An 18,061-nucleotide genomic window follows, 5' to 3' on the forward strand; every position below is an offset into this window, starting at 1 on the left:
GGCTTCTCTCTGCCCCCTTGGTACAGGGAACACTCACCTGGGAAGCGCTAGGTCCATACTGCTCTCCAGATCCTCCCTAGAGCCACACGAGGGGCTCGCCCAGAGTGAGGCCTTCGTGAGACCACTTTAGCTGCCTGCCGCTTTGAAGATGCCGCGATGTTTGGGAGCCTTACTCTTGTTTTGAGTAACTCTGCCATTTACTACTGACTGTGTGACTCTGGAAGAGCTGCTTAATTGCTTCAAGCCTCAGTTTCCTCATCAGTGAAATGGGGTAACAATAGGTGTTAGGGGATGAATTGTGTCCCCCCCCACCTTTATAACTTGAAGTCCTAACCCCCAGGACCTCAGAACGTGACTGTAGTTGGAGACAGGATCTTTTAAAAGGTGATTAAGGTAAAATGAGACCACTGGGTGGCCCCTAATCCCATAGGACTGGTGTCCTTGTGAAGAGAAGAGAAGATCAGGACAGACACACACACAGAGGGACCGCCACCTGCAGACCAGAGAGAGAGGCCAACACTTTGACCTTGGCCTTCTAGTGGTACTTTGTTGTGGCGGCCCTAGCGAGCTCATGCCACGGGTAGCTAAGAGATTTTTAAGGAGCAATTAAGATTATAGGTGTCAAATGCTCAGCGTCCTTCCTGGCACGGACGAGCTCAGTATTTTCAATATTCTACTCTGCACGCGTCTCAGGGCAGTGTGGTATGGTGGCCCCTGGCCTGCACGCCCAGGTTTAGGTTGGGCACTTGTTGGGTAACCATGGGTTTCATAAATTCTCTAAATGTCAATTTTCTTTTGTAAACTGGAGGAATCGCAGGGCCCGCCTCACAGAGATGCTGGGCTTGGGTGCATAGCCCAGGGCAGTACCAGGCAGCCACTGTTACTGTCATTATTATGAAGTAGCTAAGCGTTGACTTTCTCCCTTTGCTAAGGAGGGATGCTATCAACTGAACGTTCACTGAGGCTTGGAGAGAAGGGTGCAGGACACACTTCAGCTGAAAGGATAAACTTGGGCGGGGTGTTTTCCTTCTAGAGGGATACTGATTAATTTTAGAACATGGACAAAAGGCAGCCCTTTCTCTCTCTTAAGGATCTACCCTCTTAACAGATTGTTTTTTAGATTTATTTGTGTCGTGGTTGTTGTTTTAGTGGGAGTATAGTTGATTTACAATGTGTTAGTTTCAAGTGTACAGCAGTGATTCAATTATACATACATATTTTTTTTCAGATTCTTTTCCCTTATAGGTTATTACAAAAGATTGAGTATAGATCCCTGTGTTATACAGGGATCTATAATCCCTCCTGTGTTATACAGTAGGTCCTTGTCGTTTATCTATTTTATATATAGTAGTGTGTATCTGTTAATCCCAATAGATTTATTTTCTATTGAGGTAACACGGGTGTATAACACGACATGTTTCATGTGTACAACGTATTTCGACTTCTGTGTCCCCTGCAGTGTGCTCACCACCAGAAATTTAGCTCCCATCCATTTTGCCCCTCTCCCTTCCCCTCTGGTAACCACTACTCTGTTCTGGCATCTATGTTTTTGTTTTTGTTTTGTTGATTTATTTTTGATTGTTTGCTCTCCTCTGCACTTGACTGAAATGATACGGTATTTGTTTTTCTGTGACTTATTTCAGGTAACAGGTTTTTAAGTGTACAATGCAGCATTGTTCACTAGAGGTGTGATGTTTACAGCAGCTCTAGAACTTTGCCATCTGGCAGAATGGAAAGTTTATCCACGTTGAATAGCCCCTCCCTGCTTCCCTCACCCCCAGCCCCTGGCAGAATCATTCTACTCTCTGCTTCTATAAGTCTGACGATTTTAGATTCCTCTGTATAAGTGCGATCAGGCAGTATTTGTCCTGCTGTCACTGGCACACGTCACTCAGCAGAAGGTCCTTCAAGTTCATCTGTGTTGTCTGTGGCTTATTAGGAAGTCCTGCCCTTTCTCTTTGAAAAGCAGTCAAGGTCAAGTAGGCAGAAAAGTTGGCCTCCGGACACCTGGTGCCAGAAAAGCCCATGGAAAGGTTCCGAGTGGTACCACCTGTCCTGTCCATCCACCAGCCATTTGCGAGCTGCACCACCCAGTGGCTCTTGAAGGGAGAGTAGCTGAAGGAGGGGTGGGGGTGGGTGGGGGAGGGGCTGGTAGGGCAAGTGCCCAGGTGATCTGATGCCAGCAGGAGACTTCGTTGAAGTATCAGGTATAATCTTACAAATGTGCGTGAACTTTGCATTACATCCATATTCACTTTAGATGTAAAATAACTTTTAAGGTCGTTATTGAGAAATAAAATAGAAGTGCCCGAAGGGTTTCATGTCAGTCCCCACCAGACACAGCTGAGCACCCTGGGGTACCACCGAGTGGGTTAGACCCAGGGCTCTGGAAACCGTGAAGAGGAGGCAGGTCCTGGCTCCTTTTGCTCCTCTCTGCCCCCCGTTGGTGTCCCTGTCCTTGGATATCGGTCCCGGGTGGCGTTCATGGCCCCCACAAGTTAGCGGTGGATGCTTTTGGAGATGTTAACAGGTGGTGGTTTAAGATTTGACCCACCCCAGGGGTTTTGATTTAAGAGGCAACTCTGGAGGACAGACCAGTTCTGAGATGCTCAGCGATGAACCATTTTGCCACAAGGGCTGCTAGTCTCACCCGTCACCGAGGTCCCCCCCCCCGGGGCTGCTGTGGTCCAGGTGTGCGAGGGGAGGGTAGCTGCTCACCTCACTGTCCAGGTCCCCTTTCTGAGTCTTTGCTGCTGGGGCCTCGATGTCAGGTTCGCTTGGGGACCTCACACCGCAGTGACCCCAGCTTTCCCTCCTTAGAAACCCGTAACTGGGCAACGACTCCCCTGAGGGCTTGTGTGGCCTGGCACACTCCCTCCAGCCCACACTGGTGATAACCTATGTTCCAGACACCCTGGGATCAAGCCACAAACACAGGGATCCACGCCACTGCTGTTCCCATCCCGGAAACTCCCCGTCCCACAGGGACGTCTAAGTCAAAGGCAAACACAACAAAAGCGAAGCCTGACTGTGGGACAAGGCTCTTACACGGGGTTTTCCTCTTCGTACGCTCGGCCAAACCAGGCGAGCTCCAGCTGCCCATCCTGACCTTCCGGTATCTGTGCCCAGGCGTCGTGGAAGGGGCAGGCAACTCTGCGCTATCTGGACTCAGCTGTCAACTCGAGGGAAGGACACAGTGCCATGGATCTTGCCGGCGTGTGTCTGTTCTTGTCCAACGACTGGGGCCAGGGGGCCAGGGAAGGGGCAGGACAAAGGGAAGTCTTCTATGAAACACCTTTCAACTGGATACAGACCTACCTCGCCTTCTCTCTACAGGGAACTGCACTGGCTTCGCAGGGGCGAAGGCAAGACAGACCAGCGGCTCAGGCAGGACTTCCTTGCTGAGAGCGCTTGTCAGGGCTGGGTGGGGTGAGGGCTACGCTCCCCCGGGCCTCCCAGAGGCCCTTTGGTGGAGGCAGAGGCTTAAGGCAGGGAGGGGAGAGACAAGTACTAACAGAGGCCACGTCACACACAGGGCCAGCAGAAGACCCCCGGGCACGAGCTGGCTGCAGTTTCTGGAAGGCCCAGGTATCCCCACCTGCAAGCTATTAGCTCATCAAGCCCAGAGTCCCCCAGCGCGTTTGTCCTCCACCAGCGGCTCGGGCCGCCCAGGGTCAGCGCCAAGCTCAAGGACATCAGGCCGGGAGAGCAGGATGGCCGCCTCTGCCCCGGCTTTCTCCTTGAGCTCAGGACTCGGCGGGGAGCCCTTGCGTTCCTGTAAGGTCACCCCATGGGCTTCTTTCTTTCTTTGCTTCTTTTAAGCAACAGACACCCTTGAGGTCCTGGTTGATTTTCACAGAGAAACAGAGGATTCTTTGCTTCTTTTAAGCAACAGACACCCTTGAGGTCCTGGTTGATTTTCACAGAGAAACAGAGGATTCTTTGAGTTAAAAGATGGAACATAATAAGTTTTCTGAATTTTAAGGAAAATAAAGGCCAAGATTTCCATAGCTAGCGATCCAGGAGAAAAAAAAAAAAACACACACACACCGGGCAAACAGAAACGAAGCCATTCTCTGGTGCCCACAGGCCACCTTCCTCCCCCAAGGCCCTGCGCTTGGCAGAGGGAAAAACAAGGCACCTCGCGTGTGGCCCCTTCGTGGCCCCGCCCCGGTGGGACCTGCCGGCAGCGCTGGCAGCTCCGGCCACCTGGGCAGGTTGGCGACAAGCTCCCGGACCTGTGGCCGCGCCGCGCCGGGGTCCCCTCCCCCCGCCGGCACCCCCTTCCCGCCGGGGCCCCCTGCCCAGCCCCCTCCCCTCCCCGCGGCCACGGCCCGAGCATGCGCCGTGCGCCACGGGAGGCGGGTGGGAGCGGCGCGCATCACTCGGGTCCCCTTCCTGCACCGCGCCGCCACTTGCCGGTTGCTAAGCAGTTGTCGTTGTTTCTGTGGCGATTGCAGAGGCTGTTGCTAACAGGAGAAGCCCCGCTAAGCCGCAGCATCTCCCCTTTCGGAGCCGCTCTCCGCTCTTTGCATTTAAAAAGAAAACTAGGCTGCTCAGCTCACTGGTCCTCCCCCACCCTGCCCCAGTAGCCGTGTGATTGGGGAAGCATGGACTAAATCCCGGTCCTCCCGCCCAGTGGACTCCGGTGGCCCCAAACTCCCGGGCAGATCGCATCTGCCCCTGTGCCTGTGTGCACCCTGAACAGGAAATCATGACTACAGCCAAGGAGCCAAATGCTTCGGGGAAATCCATGCAACAGCAGGAGCAGGTAATGCTGCTTTCCGGAGTGTGCCCGCGTCTCGGTGTGCGTGTGCGTGTGAGGGAGTCGGGGGGGATTGTGCCTCTTGAATGATTTTGTATTTGCACCACTGTAGCCCCCTGAGCCACGGAGCTGGCCCCTGAGATAAAGTGCCGAGGGTGTGCGCTGGGGGCTGCCTCTCTCCTCTCCCCCGCTTCTGTTTTTGAGCGATCCCTGGTCCATCAATAATGCATGCGCCCAGGGGACATCTGGAGAGGTAAACTTGATGTGTAGGGACCTGAGGACAAAGGCCACTCTCAGAGTTGCCAAATTTAGCATGTCAGTCGTGAAGGTTGCCCACTATAATACTTTGTAATCTGGGGGGGGGGGGTGATGGAGGAAGTGGCTAGTGCCAACCCCCCTCCCCCCAGATAATTCAGCTTATTCTGACTCTCCAGCAGGACTTTGCTTTGGTTCTAACACAAGTCAAAAGAAGACATATGAGCTCTGTTTAAAGGACTCTTTCTGGATACCTGTGTCTCTTTTTCCTGCTTTTTCCCCAGTATCTCTGAAGGTACTAACAAATCTCTGCTGTTCATCCTGGCATTTAGAGAATTCAGACTCTCCCAGCCAGAAAAACCAGCGGAGGCACAGTTAGGATCAAGAGGGGCCCCAGCTGAGAAGTAGCGGGTCTTAAAGGGCTGACACAGGTGTTCAGGACTGCATTGGTGTCCCCATCTAGCAGCGGACCACCACGGCTCACCCTGCCCTGAAGAGGCCCAGCATCTGCAGAGGCTCAGGAAGTAAAGGGGAACCAGCAATCTGTTATATTGTAATTCCCTTCTCAAAAGATCTTGAAGGTTCTTATCTTTTAATCACTGCTTAGTTCTCCTCTGGCAGATCGTTAAAACAGATCCTGGGAGACACCAGTAGATTATCAAAGCAGTTCGCTCAGGCTTGGTAAACCAACAGCGGAGCTGATTTTCCCTGTTTATTTTAGGGGTGTTAGCTTTCACTTGCTAGGATTGGGGCGAAGAAAGGGGATCCGTCTAAAGTTCAGCAAGGCAAAGAGCCTCTTTGGGGACACTGCGACCAGCCCGTCATCAACTCTTCAGAGACCCTGTGAAGACAACTTCGGATCTGTATTTACTGCAAGCTGCATACTTGTGGTCATTTCCTCAAATCCCATTTTTCCATTAAAAATGAGACCATCTTATTAGTTGCATCATCATCCTCATCATCTAAAGAACTTAAGTACAGTTTGATTTCTTCCGGGAAGGAGATTTTGTAAATATGGAAATCTAGGAATTCTTGTATGCAGTGGGCGAGCTTGTATGAGGGTTAATGCTCGGTGTAGCATGAACGCAGAGGTTCGCAAGAGGCAAGCCAGGCCCTTCTCTTCCAGGATATTTGTTCAATAAAGAAATAGGTCCACCCTGAATTAACATCCTGTGACTGACTGGGCTTCCTTTTATTACAGATCTCCTCCTCACTAGCTATAAAATAAACATGCCCTGGGCTTACAGGCTCCAGCAAGGGCTTAGGTAGCATCTCGGACCATGGGACAATAATTATGGAGAGACGACTTTGCTGTTCATAGGTCTAAACCCAAGTGCGGGCACTCAGAAGCCCAGGCTATGTTATGTAGAAGAAGGTCCATGGCTTCTGTTCAGTTTTGCTCTCATCTTGCCTGATACCCTCACATGCCAGCATACGGGAAATAGCTAACTAGGGTGTGGGTTTTGGAGGAGGTGTAAGCTCTTGTTTGATTTTATACTTTTTGATCATGGTTAATCCCTTATACTTGAACGTGCTGGAATCATGGAAGACTTCAGCTGGCATAACCTGAGAACCAGAGGTGGCTGTGGATTCGGGTAGCAGGTAGGGCGTCCAGAAGAAGCAGTCCCCTCCCAGGCACTTGGGAGGGCCCTCTCCTCTCTTCTCAGAGTGACATCATCTTGACCCTGAGGAATGCACAGAGCAGCCCACAGTCCAATAAAGAGAAGGTCGACAGCAGGGCTAGAGGAGGAGAAGCAAACTGGGCTGGAGGGCAGAGGTCTCACATCGAACATAAATATACCTTTAGGGGACATTGGCTAAAATTGTAACTGCTCTGAACACAAAGAGGGAAATGGAATATTTAGTTCATGAAGACTATCTTCTTCCATTGTCAGTTTTCAAAAGATATTTAAACTATTTATGTGCTCAGGCTACAAAGCTCTTAATGAATCTTTTAATTCTTCGTATCAGTTTTTTCCTTGTTATTAACGCAGGGGATGGCCCCTTACCCAGGCTGGGAGGAATCTGCTCCACGTTTTTGTAGGAGAAAGAGATAGATGCTGGTTTGTGGTTTGGTTTGGTTGTTAGGTTGGGGATCATTTGCTTGTACTAACCAACTTCGTGGCTGCCTTCAAATCACCAAGCCTCATTTCTTGGTTGAAACCCTTAGCATTACCGAGGACTTGGATTTACTGTAGCATGATACGTATTTCCAACAGTCTTAAAAATTTTGGTGGTTTTGCAGTAGACGACCACTTAGTTCTTAGCAGGCTAACACAGGCACGGTGCAGTTTCTTATCTGCCTTGGTAGTTGGGAACCAAGGCACGTGGGTGGCAGCTGGAAATAACTTTTGTATGCCGAGGATTACTGCAGATTAATGAAAAAAGTCTAGGAAATGACATAAAACCAATTGACTTTACCTATTAATTAGAGAATGCCAAGTTTTTCCAACTTGTTTTCTAAAAATGTACTGAGAATAGATGAATATGTGGAAAGAGTTGTTTTTCTTAAGGGTACTGTATGAACATGTTGGAATAAAGTGGAGAATAGACTTCTAGAAGACTGTTTCTCCTTCTCTTTGGAGATGCTAAAAATTATTTCTAAATGAAGTATGAAAGCCCAGAGAGGTTTGGAAACAATATATTTTTTAAGCTGAAGGAATTAAATCCGTCCTTTGGCTCTGAAGCCAATCAGATGTTACAGAGGCTTGTCGGTGAGAACAGAATCCGCCCTGGCCGGCACCCCGCTGCACCATGTGCCCAGAGGTCAGCCTCGGAGGTGAAGTAGAGAAAGCTGAGGCCAATTCGGTTTAAATTTAGTGTGTTCTTGCAAACAGACTAGATCCTTCCTTAGAGAACCAAATTGAGGGATTTTTTCCCCTTCAAAATAAGTAAAAGCACATGTATTTTAAACTATACTGTACTCATTTCAAATGACTTAAAATTGAAAAGTGGTCGTCAGCGATGCTGGTAAGAGGCAGAGGAGAGAGAAGGCTTCATTCTCCATGTTTCCAGTCAGCCATGGCACATTGTTTCTCAAATATTGAGTAGGGATGAGTGGCAGATTCTGTATCTGTGTGTATGTGGATATGTACACACACACACACACACACACACACACACACACACACACACACACAGAGGCAGGCCTCATGCATCACAGAGTTGGAAAAGTGCATCACGTGATCTGTTCTACCCTCTTTCGCTCAGGAGTCTCACAAAGAAATGAGAATATGCCTCTTCTTTAAAGGTCTTCAAGAAAGTCTCTTTTCATATAGAAATATTCTGTGTCCTGTGGGCTAACTTGTATCTTTTGCTGTATGTCAAGTTCAGTCACCTCTGTAACTTCCCTCAATCTGAAAACCAGTGGGTCTGATAGTCCTATTAGATGTAACGATTATTTTTTGTTGCTTGTCAGTTTTCTCTGATCTGCACAAGTCCTAATATATAGCCCCAATGTGTCTCTTCTCCTATTAAATGATGGGCCTCAGGACCTAGTGTTGACTGATATGTTAAATTATTTATCTGATAGTTATTAGTCTGATAATTAACTTCATAATGATAATGCCATTACAGAAGAGTTTTCTGACGTGAAGAGAATTTTACAAACAGCTCTAAAGTGAACATGAAAATGCATGGAGCTGAGGCTTCTGAAAGAGGGTAGGCCTTCCCAAGGGTACATAGGTGATGACTTCTGACATTCCTTGTCCAGTACTCTTTGCACGAGATCCTGTTGCTTCTTTCAGTAGTAAAATTAGATATGGAAACAGAGGATCTGGCTTTGACAGTCATGAGAGTTAAATTTTTTATGTAACTATGGTAAGGGAATCTTACCAAAAGAAGGAAAAGGGGAAGAGGGGAAGAGGAGGAGGAAAGGGGGAAGGGGAGGGTGAGGAAGAGGAAGAAGAAGAAGAACCAGAGAAACAAGATTCAGTATGAGGAAGTGCAAACATGACGTATAGAGAGGTGGTCCTTTTATGACTAAAAAAGTGGCAGTGGCTGCAGTCATTGTACTAGTGTAAATCAAATTCTGTTCTGCCCATGAACTGACTTATCTAAGACTCTCTGGATGAAAAGGGAACTTGAAGGAACTGGACAAAGAATAGGGATGCCAGGTTCTTAAGATTGTCTCAAAATACCTCTAGGACTTGTGAACTTCCAGAGCAGGGAGAAAGAGAGAAGCACTTTGGCTGCAAAATGGGTTGATGTGTGAAGGATTTGGGGGGAGAACTCAGAAGCCCTGGGTATCCTAGCAAGAGCAGGTTCAGAACGAAAGCTTAGTGCCTGGGTTTGCCAGGGTGGCTCCTGGAGCTGAGGGACCAGGGCAAAAGCAGTGTGACATCTCTGAGGAGAGGAAAGGCGGGCTGGTGTGGTGCTTTTCTCAGAGGAGGGATGTTTAGTCTCATCGCCAGAGAGAAGAATATAGCAATGAGGCAGACACTAGCCTGAAGCCATAATCTGTGTGCTCTGGTGTCTACAGGTAGTTCCCAGTATTCTAGGATGCAAGTTACATGCTATATTAAAAGAAGCTCAAAAAGATATTGCTGCAGTTTATGTCAAAGAGTGTTCTTGCCTATGTTTCTCTCTGAGCTTTATAATATCTGGTCTTACATTTAGGTCTTTAATCCACTTTGAGTTTATTTTTGTAAATAGTGTTAGAGAATGTTCTAATTTCATTCTTTTACATGTAGCTGTCCAGTTTTTCCAGCACCACTTATTGAAGAGACTGTCTTTTCTCCAGTGTATAATCTGGCCTCCTTTGTGGTAGATTAATCGACCACAGGTGCATAGGTTAATTTCTGGGCTTTCTATCGTGTTCCATTGATCTATATTTCTGTTTTCGTGCCAGTACCATACTGTTTGGATTACTGTAGGTTTGTAGTGTAGTCTTGAAGTCAGGGAGCCTGATTCCACCAGCTCTATTTTTCTTTCTCAAGATTGCTTTGGCTATTCGGGGTCTTTTGTGTTTGCATACAAATATAAGTTTTTTTTGTTCTAGTTCTGTGAAAAATGCCATTGGTAACTTGATAGGGATTGCACTGAATCTGTAGATTGCCATGGGTTGTATAGTTATCTTAACAATATTGATTCTTCCAATCCGAGAACGTGATACATCCCTCCATCTGTTTGTGTCATCTTCGATTTCTTTCATCAGCGTCTTATAGTTTTTGGGGTACAGGTCTTTTGCCTCCTTAGGTAGGTTTATTCCTAAGGTATTTTATTCTCTTTGATGCGATGGTAAATGGGAGCGTTCCCTTAATTTCTTTTTCTGATCTTTCATTGTCAGCGTACAGAAATGCAACAGATCTCTGTGCGTTAATTTTGTAGCCTGCAACCTTACCAGATTCATGGATGAGCTCTAGGAGTGTTCTGGTCACTTAAGGGACTAAACGAAAGCCCCAGCAACCCCAGACCGGCTGTATCCACAGCTCAGATTCAAAACAAATGGAAAGCAGCTGACTTTTCTTTCTGAAAAAATGCTTCCTCTCTGCATGGAGCACATTTCATTGTGTTGTACTGACATTCCACTGAACTTGGTCCTGCCCTTCATCTTCCGTCCTGGAGTTGCCACGGAAAGCTTCGGCAGGACCTTACAGTGCTCCACAGAGAAAACCTCGGGGACTTAGAGGGTTGGAGAATGCTTTCCATTGACCTTCAGCAAAACAGCTTCAGCTCTGGCAGGCCTGTGAAAAATGCCAAGACGCTAACCTCTTGCAGGAAAGAACAGTCACCACGTTTCCGGCTCGTTGGGAATCGTGGCTTCATTATCTCTTAGGCAAATGAGCCGTGCCTGTGTTCGGCATTAACTGATTCGGTTTTGGTTTTGCAGTAGACATCTTTCACCCTCTCTCACTGAGGAAGAGAAGACAGAATGAGTCTGATGATCGAGTCCTGAAAATTGAGGACAAGAATATAATTGGGGGAAGAAGCAAATCTCTAGACGCTTTTAAAGATCAAGGGTGGTTTGAAAATATCAGACAGGGCTTCCCTGGTGGCGCAGGGGTTGAGAGTCCGCCTGCCGATGCGGAGGCCGCGGGATCGTGCCCCGGTCCAGGAAGATCCCACATGCCGCGGAGCGGCTGGGCCCGTGAGGCATGGCCGCTGAGCCTGCGCGTCCGGAGCCTGTGCTCCGCAACGGGAGAGGCCACAACAGTGAGAGGCCCGTGTACCGCAAAAAATAATAATAATAATAAAATTAAAATATCAGACAAGTGGAAGGTGTATATTCTTGTTTCAGGCATCGTTTGGAAACCCGGAATGTACTAAAATGTTTTTATTTCGAATTTGGGTTTGGAAACCTTGTGGCCTTAAAAGCATGGGAGGAGATAACCGTGGGACTGGGTGGAATTTCGGCCTAACTCCCGTTTATTGTAATTCTTCATGAGACTGACATTCCCAGGTCCTTCCTGACCTGGTACCCTGTGTTTCTCAAAGTGGGGAAATAAATGAAAGAGAGGAGGGGGTGAGGGGGTGGAAAAGATTTTTAAAAATAGCCCAGGGAAAGTGATTAAGTCCACGAAGTTTCTTCTCTGTCCTCCTCCCCCATCTGCCATTTACTTTTCAGACCTCTTTACTGTCGTGCCCCCGATAGGCTCTTTAATCGCCTCTGGTACCTATAGAGTACCAATATAGTCGACTCTTTTTATCAAACCTGCACATGTGCTGTATTCCACCTGGCCTCGCTAAATGCCTGAGACAAATGCAATCACCGAAAAACGTATAAAGTTGGTAATTTTAACAATAGCAGTGTGGATATTTAAAATAGATAACCAACAGAGACCTACTGTATAGCACAGGGAACTCTGCTCTTTATTCTGTAATAACCTAAATGGGAAAAGCATTTGAAAAAGAATAGATACATGTATATGTATAACGGAATCACTTTGCTGTACACCCGAAACGAACACAACATTGTGAATCGACTACACTCCAAATAAAATAAGAATTAAAAAAATTTAATAATAGCTGTTGGTGGTGAAACTGAATTGAATTATTAATGGTTGAAATTTCTGGCACAAAGTTATGGCAGAGTTGATGCAAGAAAAAATATGGTGTTTAGTCACAACCATTCATGGAAAATTAAGGACAGGTCATGGTGAGGACCGTCTTGGCACCCCTTAGACCACTGTCGGGTTGTGTGCATCTTATCAGTGCTGTGAATTCTGCATTTATATTGGAGTAGGTCCTGCATCATCAGACAAGGACCAGATAGCAGATACTGCTGCTGTGTTCAGCTTCCAATTCCAGGAGGATTTTATGGTAATAGAATTGAAATTTGCAGCAATCGCTTCTTGGGGAGAATGGCCGTAAGCACAGACATTGAGTCGGTGCCATTGGCCCGCATCCACAGTGGTGCCTGTCTGTTTTTACCGGCGGTGGCTGGAATCTGGAATGCAGCCCTCCACCAGCAACTTTACAAACACATCAGTGATAGAATAAAGTCTTGATAATAGAATTTTCTATGACAGTGTATATATTATTCCCTTACTAGTATCTGATCAATTTTTAGAGAGATTTATCTTCTCCTGCTAGATCTCAGGAAAAACTGTTTTCCCCCTCGGAAACTGCACGAGACGCTGAGCGTCTTCTCAAGCTGTTAAGTCGTTAGTTTGGAACACATGCTTTTCAAAAATGTGTGTGTGCGCCCATGTGGAGGTGGAGATGAGGGACCCAAAGGCACCAGCGTGGTCTGGGGCGGGAGAGCTCTTTCAAAACACTTTCAGAGGTCAAAATCTGTCTGCTGACACGCTCACGTGATTCCTCTTGAAGATAATGGGCATCCGTGTCCTTGGAAGGATAGAGTCCACCCTTTAGTTTACCCAGTGCAAGATGGTCATCAACCCAAAGAATCTGAAGTGTATCCCCATTTTTTTTCTCTTAGAAATATACAACAGAGATGTCCTTGAATGGTGGTGATGTGTGTGTTAAAATTAATGAAAGAATTTTACTTCTCTATTTTAAAGAGGAGATTTGTATTTTTCTTGTTAGAGTATTTGAGGTTGTGACAGTGTTCATGCAGGGAATTCTAAAATTATGACACTGACTATGTCTCTTAAATTGGATCCCTGGATGGGAGAGGCAAGTAAACACCTTTTTAAATTTTAACAGCTGCCTAATACCCCATCCACTTATTAGACAGCTGTTGGATCAGAGGAAGATTTGTATTTTTTTATTTTCTTAAATTGAAGTGTAGTTGATTTACAATGTTGTGTTAATTTCTGCTGTACGGCAAAGTGGTTCAGTTATACATATGTATACATTCTTTTTTAATATTCTTTTCCATTGTGGTTTATCATAGGATACTGAATATAGTTCCCTGTGCTCTACAGTAGGACCTTGTTGTTTATCCGTTCTGTATATAGTAGCTTATATCTGATAACCCCAATCTCCCACTCGGTCCCTCTCCCACCCCCCTCCCTCTTGGCAGCCACAAGTCTGTTCTCTACGTCTGTGAGCCTGCTTCTTAGGTAAGTTCATTTGCATCGTATTTGAGATTCCACATATAAGTGATATCCTAGGGTATTTGTCTTTCTCTGCCTGACTTCACTTAGTATGATAGCCTCTGCAGTCGGAGCACAGGCAGAGGAGGAGGAAAGGGCACCTGGATGCAGCAGCTGGAGGTCAGGAGAGCAGAGGGATTCTTGGCTGTACCATCAGAGCCTGAGGGTCGGCTGAGCAGTCCGCCTGGGGAGGTGGAATGTTCTGTGGGGCATGGAGGTGGTTTGGGGAGACAGGACACGCTTACGTGAGGTGGTTTTAAAGCCACAGTGGTCTGGAAAGGACGGGAAGCAGTGAAGGGTTAGTCAGGTTCTGGAACGAAGGGAAGAAACCTGAACTTAACACGACAGAACCCTGCTTAAAAAACCGGATTTGGGGGGAATATATGAAACTGGAAGGGTGACTTGGACATAAAATTATACTTGGTTGGTGAGGGGGGGTCATGTCATCTAGGCGTGTCTTGATAGACTGGAAAGGGCACTGCAAGATTCTGGTTTTCAGAGAGCTAAAGGGGTGTGTGATGTCCCAATAAAATTCAAGTTCACTTAGAAGCAACAAGGTGTTTTAAGGCCTTATGGTACACACACACACACACACACACACACACACACACACACACGTGTGTGTGTGTATAGATGGAGAGATAGGTAGATGTCATATTCCTTAAAGTAGACTGAGACATTTTTAGGACTCAGGACAATTAGAATTTCTCGCTCTGATTTTGAAAAGCAAAATAAACCCTCCATTCCTCCAGTACCAAGTCATGTGGTGCCCAGTCAGAGAAGGAGATTAACCAGTGAGAGAACTTCAGCAGGTAAAAACTATTGTGCCTTCAAAACTCATAAAGCCTTAATGCCTCAAAGCTCCCTTAATGCATTTCGTGAATGTTATCTGCTCGTTACAAGGACGGGATGGGGGGATGGGGGGTGGCCCCTTCACCGTGACCTTGCCGATAGCCCTGTTTGCCAGGAGCTGGGAGAACATGTGTGCCTTGGCCTGGAAATCGCTGACTTCTGATCGCAGCTCTTCCCCCTCCTAGCTGAGGGACCTTGGGCAAATCTGGTCTGATTCCTCATCTGGAGATAATGCCCATCACACCCTTGCTGTGAGGAAAGCATTTGTTAAGCACAGAATACTGTTCTTAAAACTGAGATTTCAACGTGCTGTTGAATGAGTACTTACTTTCTTGGCGTAACAATGATATTTGAATGGATCTTCTGATTTTCAGCATTTTTTTTTTTTTTTTTTTTTTTGCGGTACGTGGGCCTCTCACCGCTGTGGCCTCTCCCCTTGCGGAGCACAGGCTCCGGACGTGCAGGCTCAGCGGCCATGGCTCACGGGCCCAGCCGCTCCGCAGCACGTGGGATCTTCCCGGACCGGGACACGAACCCGTGTCCCCTGCAGCGGCAGGCGTACTCTCAACCACTGCGCCACCAGGGAAGCCCTGATTTTCAGCATTTGGTGAGGGCTTGTGTGTCTATTCCAAGAGGGATTGTTCTGTGAAATCATAGAATTTTGACTTTTAAGGCATTTTATAGACCATCTTGCCCAGTGATTTTTGGACTTTTGTTTTAGTAACAGAAACCTATTCCCCAAAGAAAATAAGCCAAATCCAACATGTAGAAGAGGTGAAAGCACTGCCCTAGTGACCCTGGGACATGTCATCAGAGCTCCGGAGCAACCTGGAGTACAGCTTACAAACCAGATGCCTAATTCAGCAGTAGGATTTTACACAGGGGGAAATAAGGCTCAGAGAGGTTAAGTAAATTACCGAAATCACACAGCCAACAAGTTGCAGATTCAGAACACAAATCCTTATTTTTTGCTCCAAATCAAGCAATTCCGGGTGAGACGTAAAAAATATATATATAATAAAAATTAACACAAAAACTGATATTGGCTGGAAACTGCAAAGGAAATAAAAGAATTTAGTATTGTAGATGCATTAAAAGATCCTTGTCTGCAGATCAGTTGAGAAAAGGTATGTACTTAGGGCAGCAGGGGCTTTACTGCCATTCTTTGTCTTCATGTCCTGTGAGAGACAGAGTTGTTTCTTCTTTTTATTGTACCGTCCCTGGAGGCATTAGGTGTTTCATGGCAACTTTTCATTTTTAATTAGTTATTTAATGAGTTGCTTTTGAAACTAGGGAAAAAATGAGGATATAACAAATGTTTTCCTCCCCAACTTTTAAAAGTAAGCAACAATTAATAAATTCTGCTTGCTTTGAAAGTAGGCAGTAGGTAATTTTCAATCTCACCTTACACTTGAATAGCTTTGAAGGTAGTAGTTATACAACAGGTGTGGGGAGCCGAAAGTCAAAGAAAGAGAATTCCCAGCAAAGCACCTGGCCACACCAGGTACTCGGCACAGCAGGAGTTCTGATGTTGAAACATCTGGAAATTTTATCAGTTCACAAGCTTGAACTGAACCAACAGTGCGTTGATCACGACCCTTGGATTACAGATCCCCTTTGAGGGTCTGATGAAAGCCATAGATCTGCTCACCAGAAAAAGTACTATAATCTCTTGATTACCTGAGGCTTGCAGAAGCCCTCATGTCTGTCTGTAGACTCCAAGTTGAGTATCTCTGTTCCCTTAATGTGGTTTGTGTCCTGAATTTGTCAGCTGTGTGATTTTGGTGATTTACGTAACCTCTCTGAGCTGTATTTCCTCCTAGCATCTTCTTAAGATATATGGATAGAAATGTGCTCACTGCCCAAACCTTGTGCAGATATTGACTAGGTGGCTGTCACATCTGGGTGCAGTGCTGGGCACAGTGGAGACCCTCACTGCACATAGGAGGGAGTGGGGCTAGGCCGAGGAGTCAGGAAGAAGTGGCTATGACACCCTGAAAGGGGTCGATGAAGGACCTGTGAGCCATGTGGGTGAAGAAAGTTTAAAGAAAGGCAATTGTACAGCTGGAGACCTAAAGTATGTCTTTAATTCATATTTGAGGAACTGTTAAATGGAAGAACTGTTAGAAGAAGGGATATGATTTGATCTTTTTATTTTCTGGGTTACTCTAAAAGGCAAAACTGTGGGATCTATGGATCCCTGGACGGCAGCTTTAGCTGAGGGTCAGCCCGTGCCTGCAGGTCACGGGTGACTTGCTGGCCGTCTTCTCATCACCAGGACAAACACGATGCCCGTCGGCCTCCAATAGGGGCAAGTTTGATGAAGGGCCCTTCTGCTTGAAGGTCTCAAGACTCTAATGTGAAACCTATTATACCTTCCCTGACACACAGCTGTGAGCCTCTGGCAGACACAAAACATGCCCTGTTCCTTACGTATCTCCAACACCACGCACCATGCCCGTCCTATGAACGTGTGTGCAAAAGAAATCAGTGAAGGAGTGAAGGGTATCGCCCTCTCTAAAGCCCCTGCAGTGAATGGCTCAGAGTTCAGAGGTCTGTGGTTTTGATTCATTCAACAGATAGATTAAAATTTTGGAGCCCTAGGGCAAAATAAAATCCAGCCCCCTGAACGACCAGCTCACCTTGCTGTTCCTGGTGTTTGAAGTGTCACTGCCACGTTTCCTTTTCCCAAATCCCACCTCCACCAGACCTGCCTGAAGCCGTTTCTCCACCACAGAAGCATCCACTCTTTGCCACAGTTACAGACCAGGCATGGACATTCAGCCTTGCGTGACTCATATCTGTAACGTAAGTAAATGTCCTCTCATTTACCAACTGGGTAGATAACCAAGAAAACCAACTGGTGAGAAAAGGCGACTGGTGGAAAAATGGACAGTGTGCATCCCCAAAGCCCTTTTAAATGTTCTCTCATTTACCAACTGGGTAGATAAATAAGAAAAACAACTGGTGAGAAAAGGCGACTGGTGGAAAAATGGACAGTGCGCATCCCCAAAGCCCTTTGCTGTTGTTGAAGCACCGAGTCTTTCTCCTCCATGGAAGCGATTTGCTGAAATGAAAGGATGAAAAGATCCAAACTGAACCATCTTCCCCCAGATGCAGAGAGAGTTGACTTGGACATTTGAGCTGGTCCTCTGAAACCAGCTGGGAAAAGTGCTTTCAGGGAAAAGGAAAGAAAGGAAGTGGATCGAGATGAACAAGAAGAGAAGGTCTGGAACGTTCGCCCTATTTGCCCTCTGCGAGGTGTGATTGCCAACTTTGTTTAACTTTTTCATGAGGCAGGAGAGGTGCAAGAGTGATTTCCGGCATGAGTTAACAGGACGCGATGCTTTCTTAAGAAGAAAGAAATGAAACAGTGAGGCTGTGGTTTATAGAGCCAGGGTGGCGAGGCAGGGATGGTTTAGGAGAAGGGGTACCAGCTTTGGGTTTGAGTTTAAATTCAGTTCTGTCACCAGCTCGGTAGCATTGGACTCTTTGGGTGACCTCAGTTTCTGTGCTGAGCAAATGCTAGACAGATAATAGCTGCAAATACTGTCAGTGTGGTGGTTACGTTATCACACCGTGTAAAGGAGTAGAAACATGATGGCGTGATGTGATCTGGGTCCAGGTTTTTACTGTCTGCACGGCCCAAACAGTCTGGCTGTAGGAAGAAGTAACCAAACGGACGCAA

General features: G+C 46.7%; 1 protein-coding gene across 2 annotated transcripts in view; it reads left to right on the forward strand.

Annotated features, from left to right (window-relative positions):
• DPP6 (dipeptidyl peptidase like 6) overlaps positions 1-18,061 on the forward strand; it is a 772,268-nt gene that overhangs the window by 219,993 nt on the left and 534,214 nt on the right. The window contains exon 1 of one of the 2 annotated variants that reach the window (XM_060021181.1): positions 4,567-4,771. The exons of the other annotated variant lie outside the window; for it this stretch is intronic. Within the exon in view, the coding sequence (XP_059877164.1) occupies positions 4,715-4,771 (57 nt within the window). The 5' untranslated portion in view covers positions 4,567-4,714. Of the gene's footprint in view, positions 1-4,566; positions 4,772-18,061 lie in introns of those variants that run through there. 2 annotated transcript variants of the gene reach the window in all.

This window comes from Delphinus delphis, chromosome 9 (genome assembly GCF_949987515.2).
Source record: "Delphinus delphis chromosome 9, mDelDel1.2, whole genome shotgun sequence".
Classification (NCBI taxonomy): domain Eukaryota; kingdom Metazoa; phylum Chordata; class Mammalia; order Artiodactyla; family Delphinidae; genus Delphinus; species Delphinus delphis.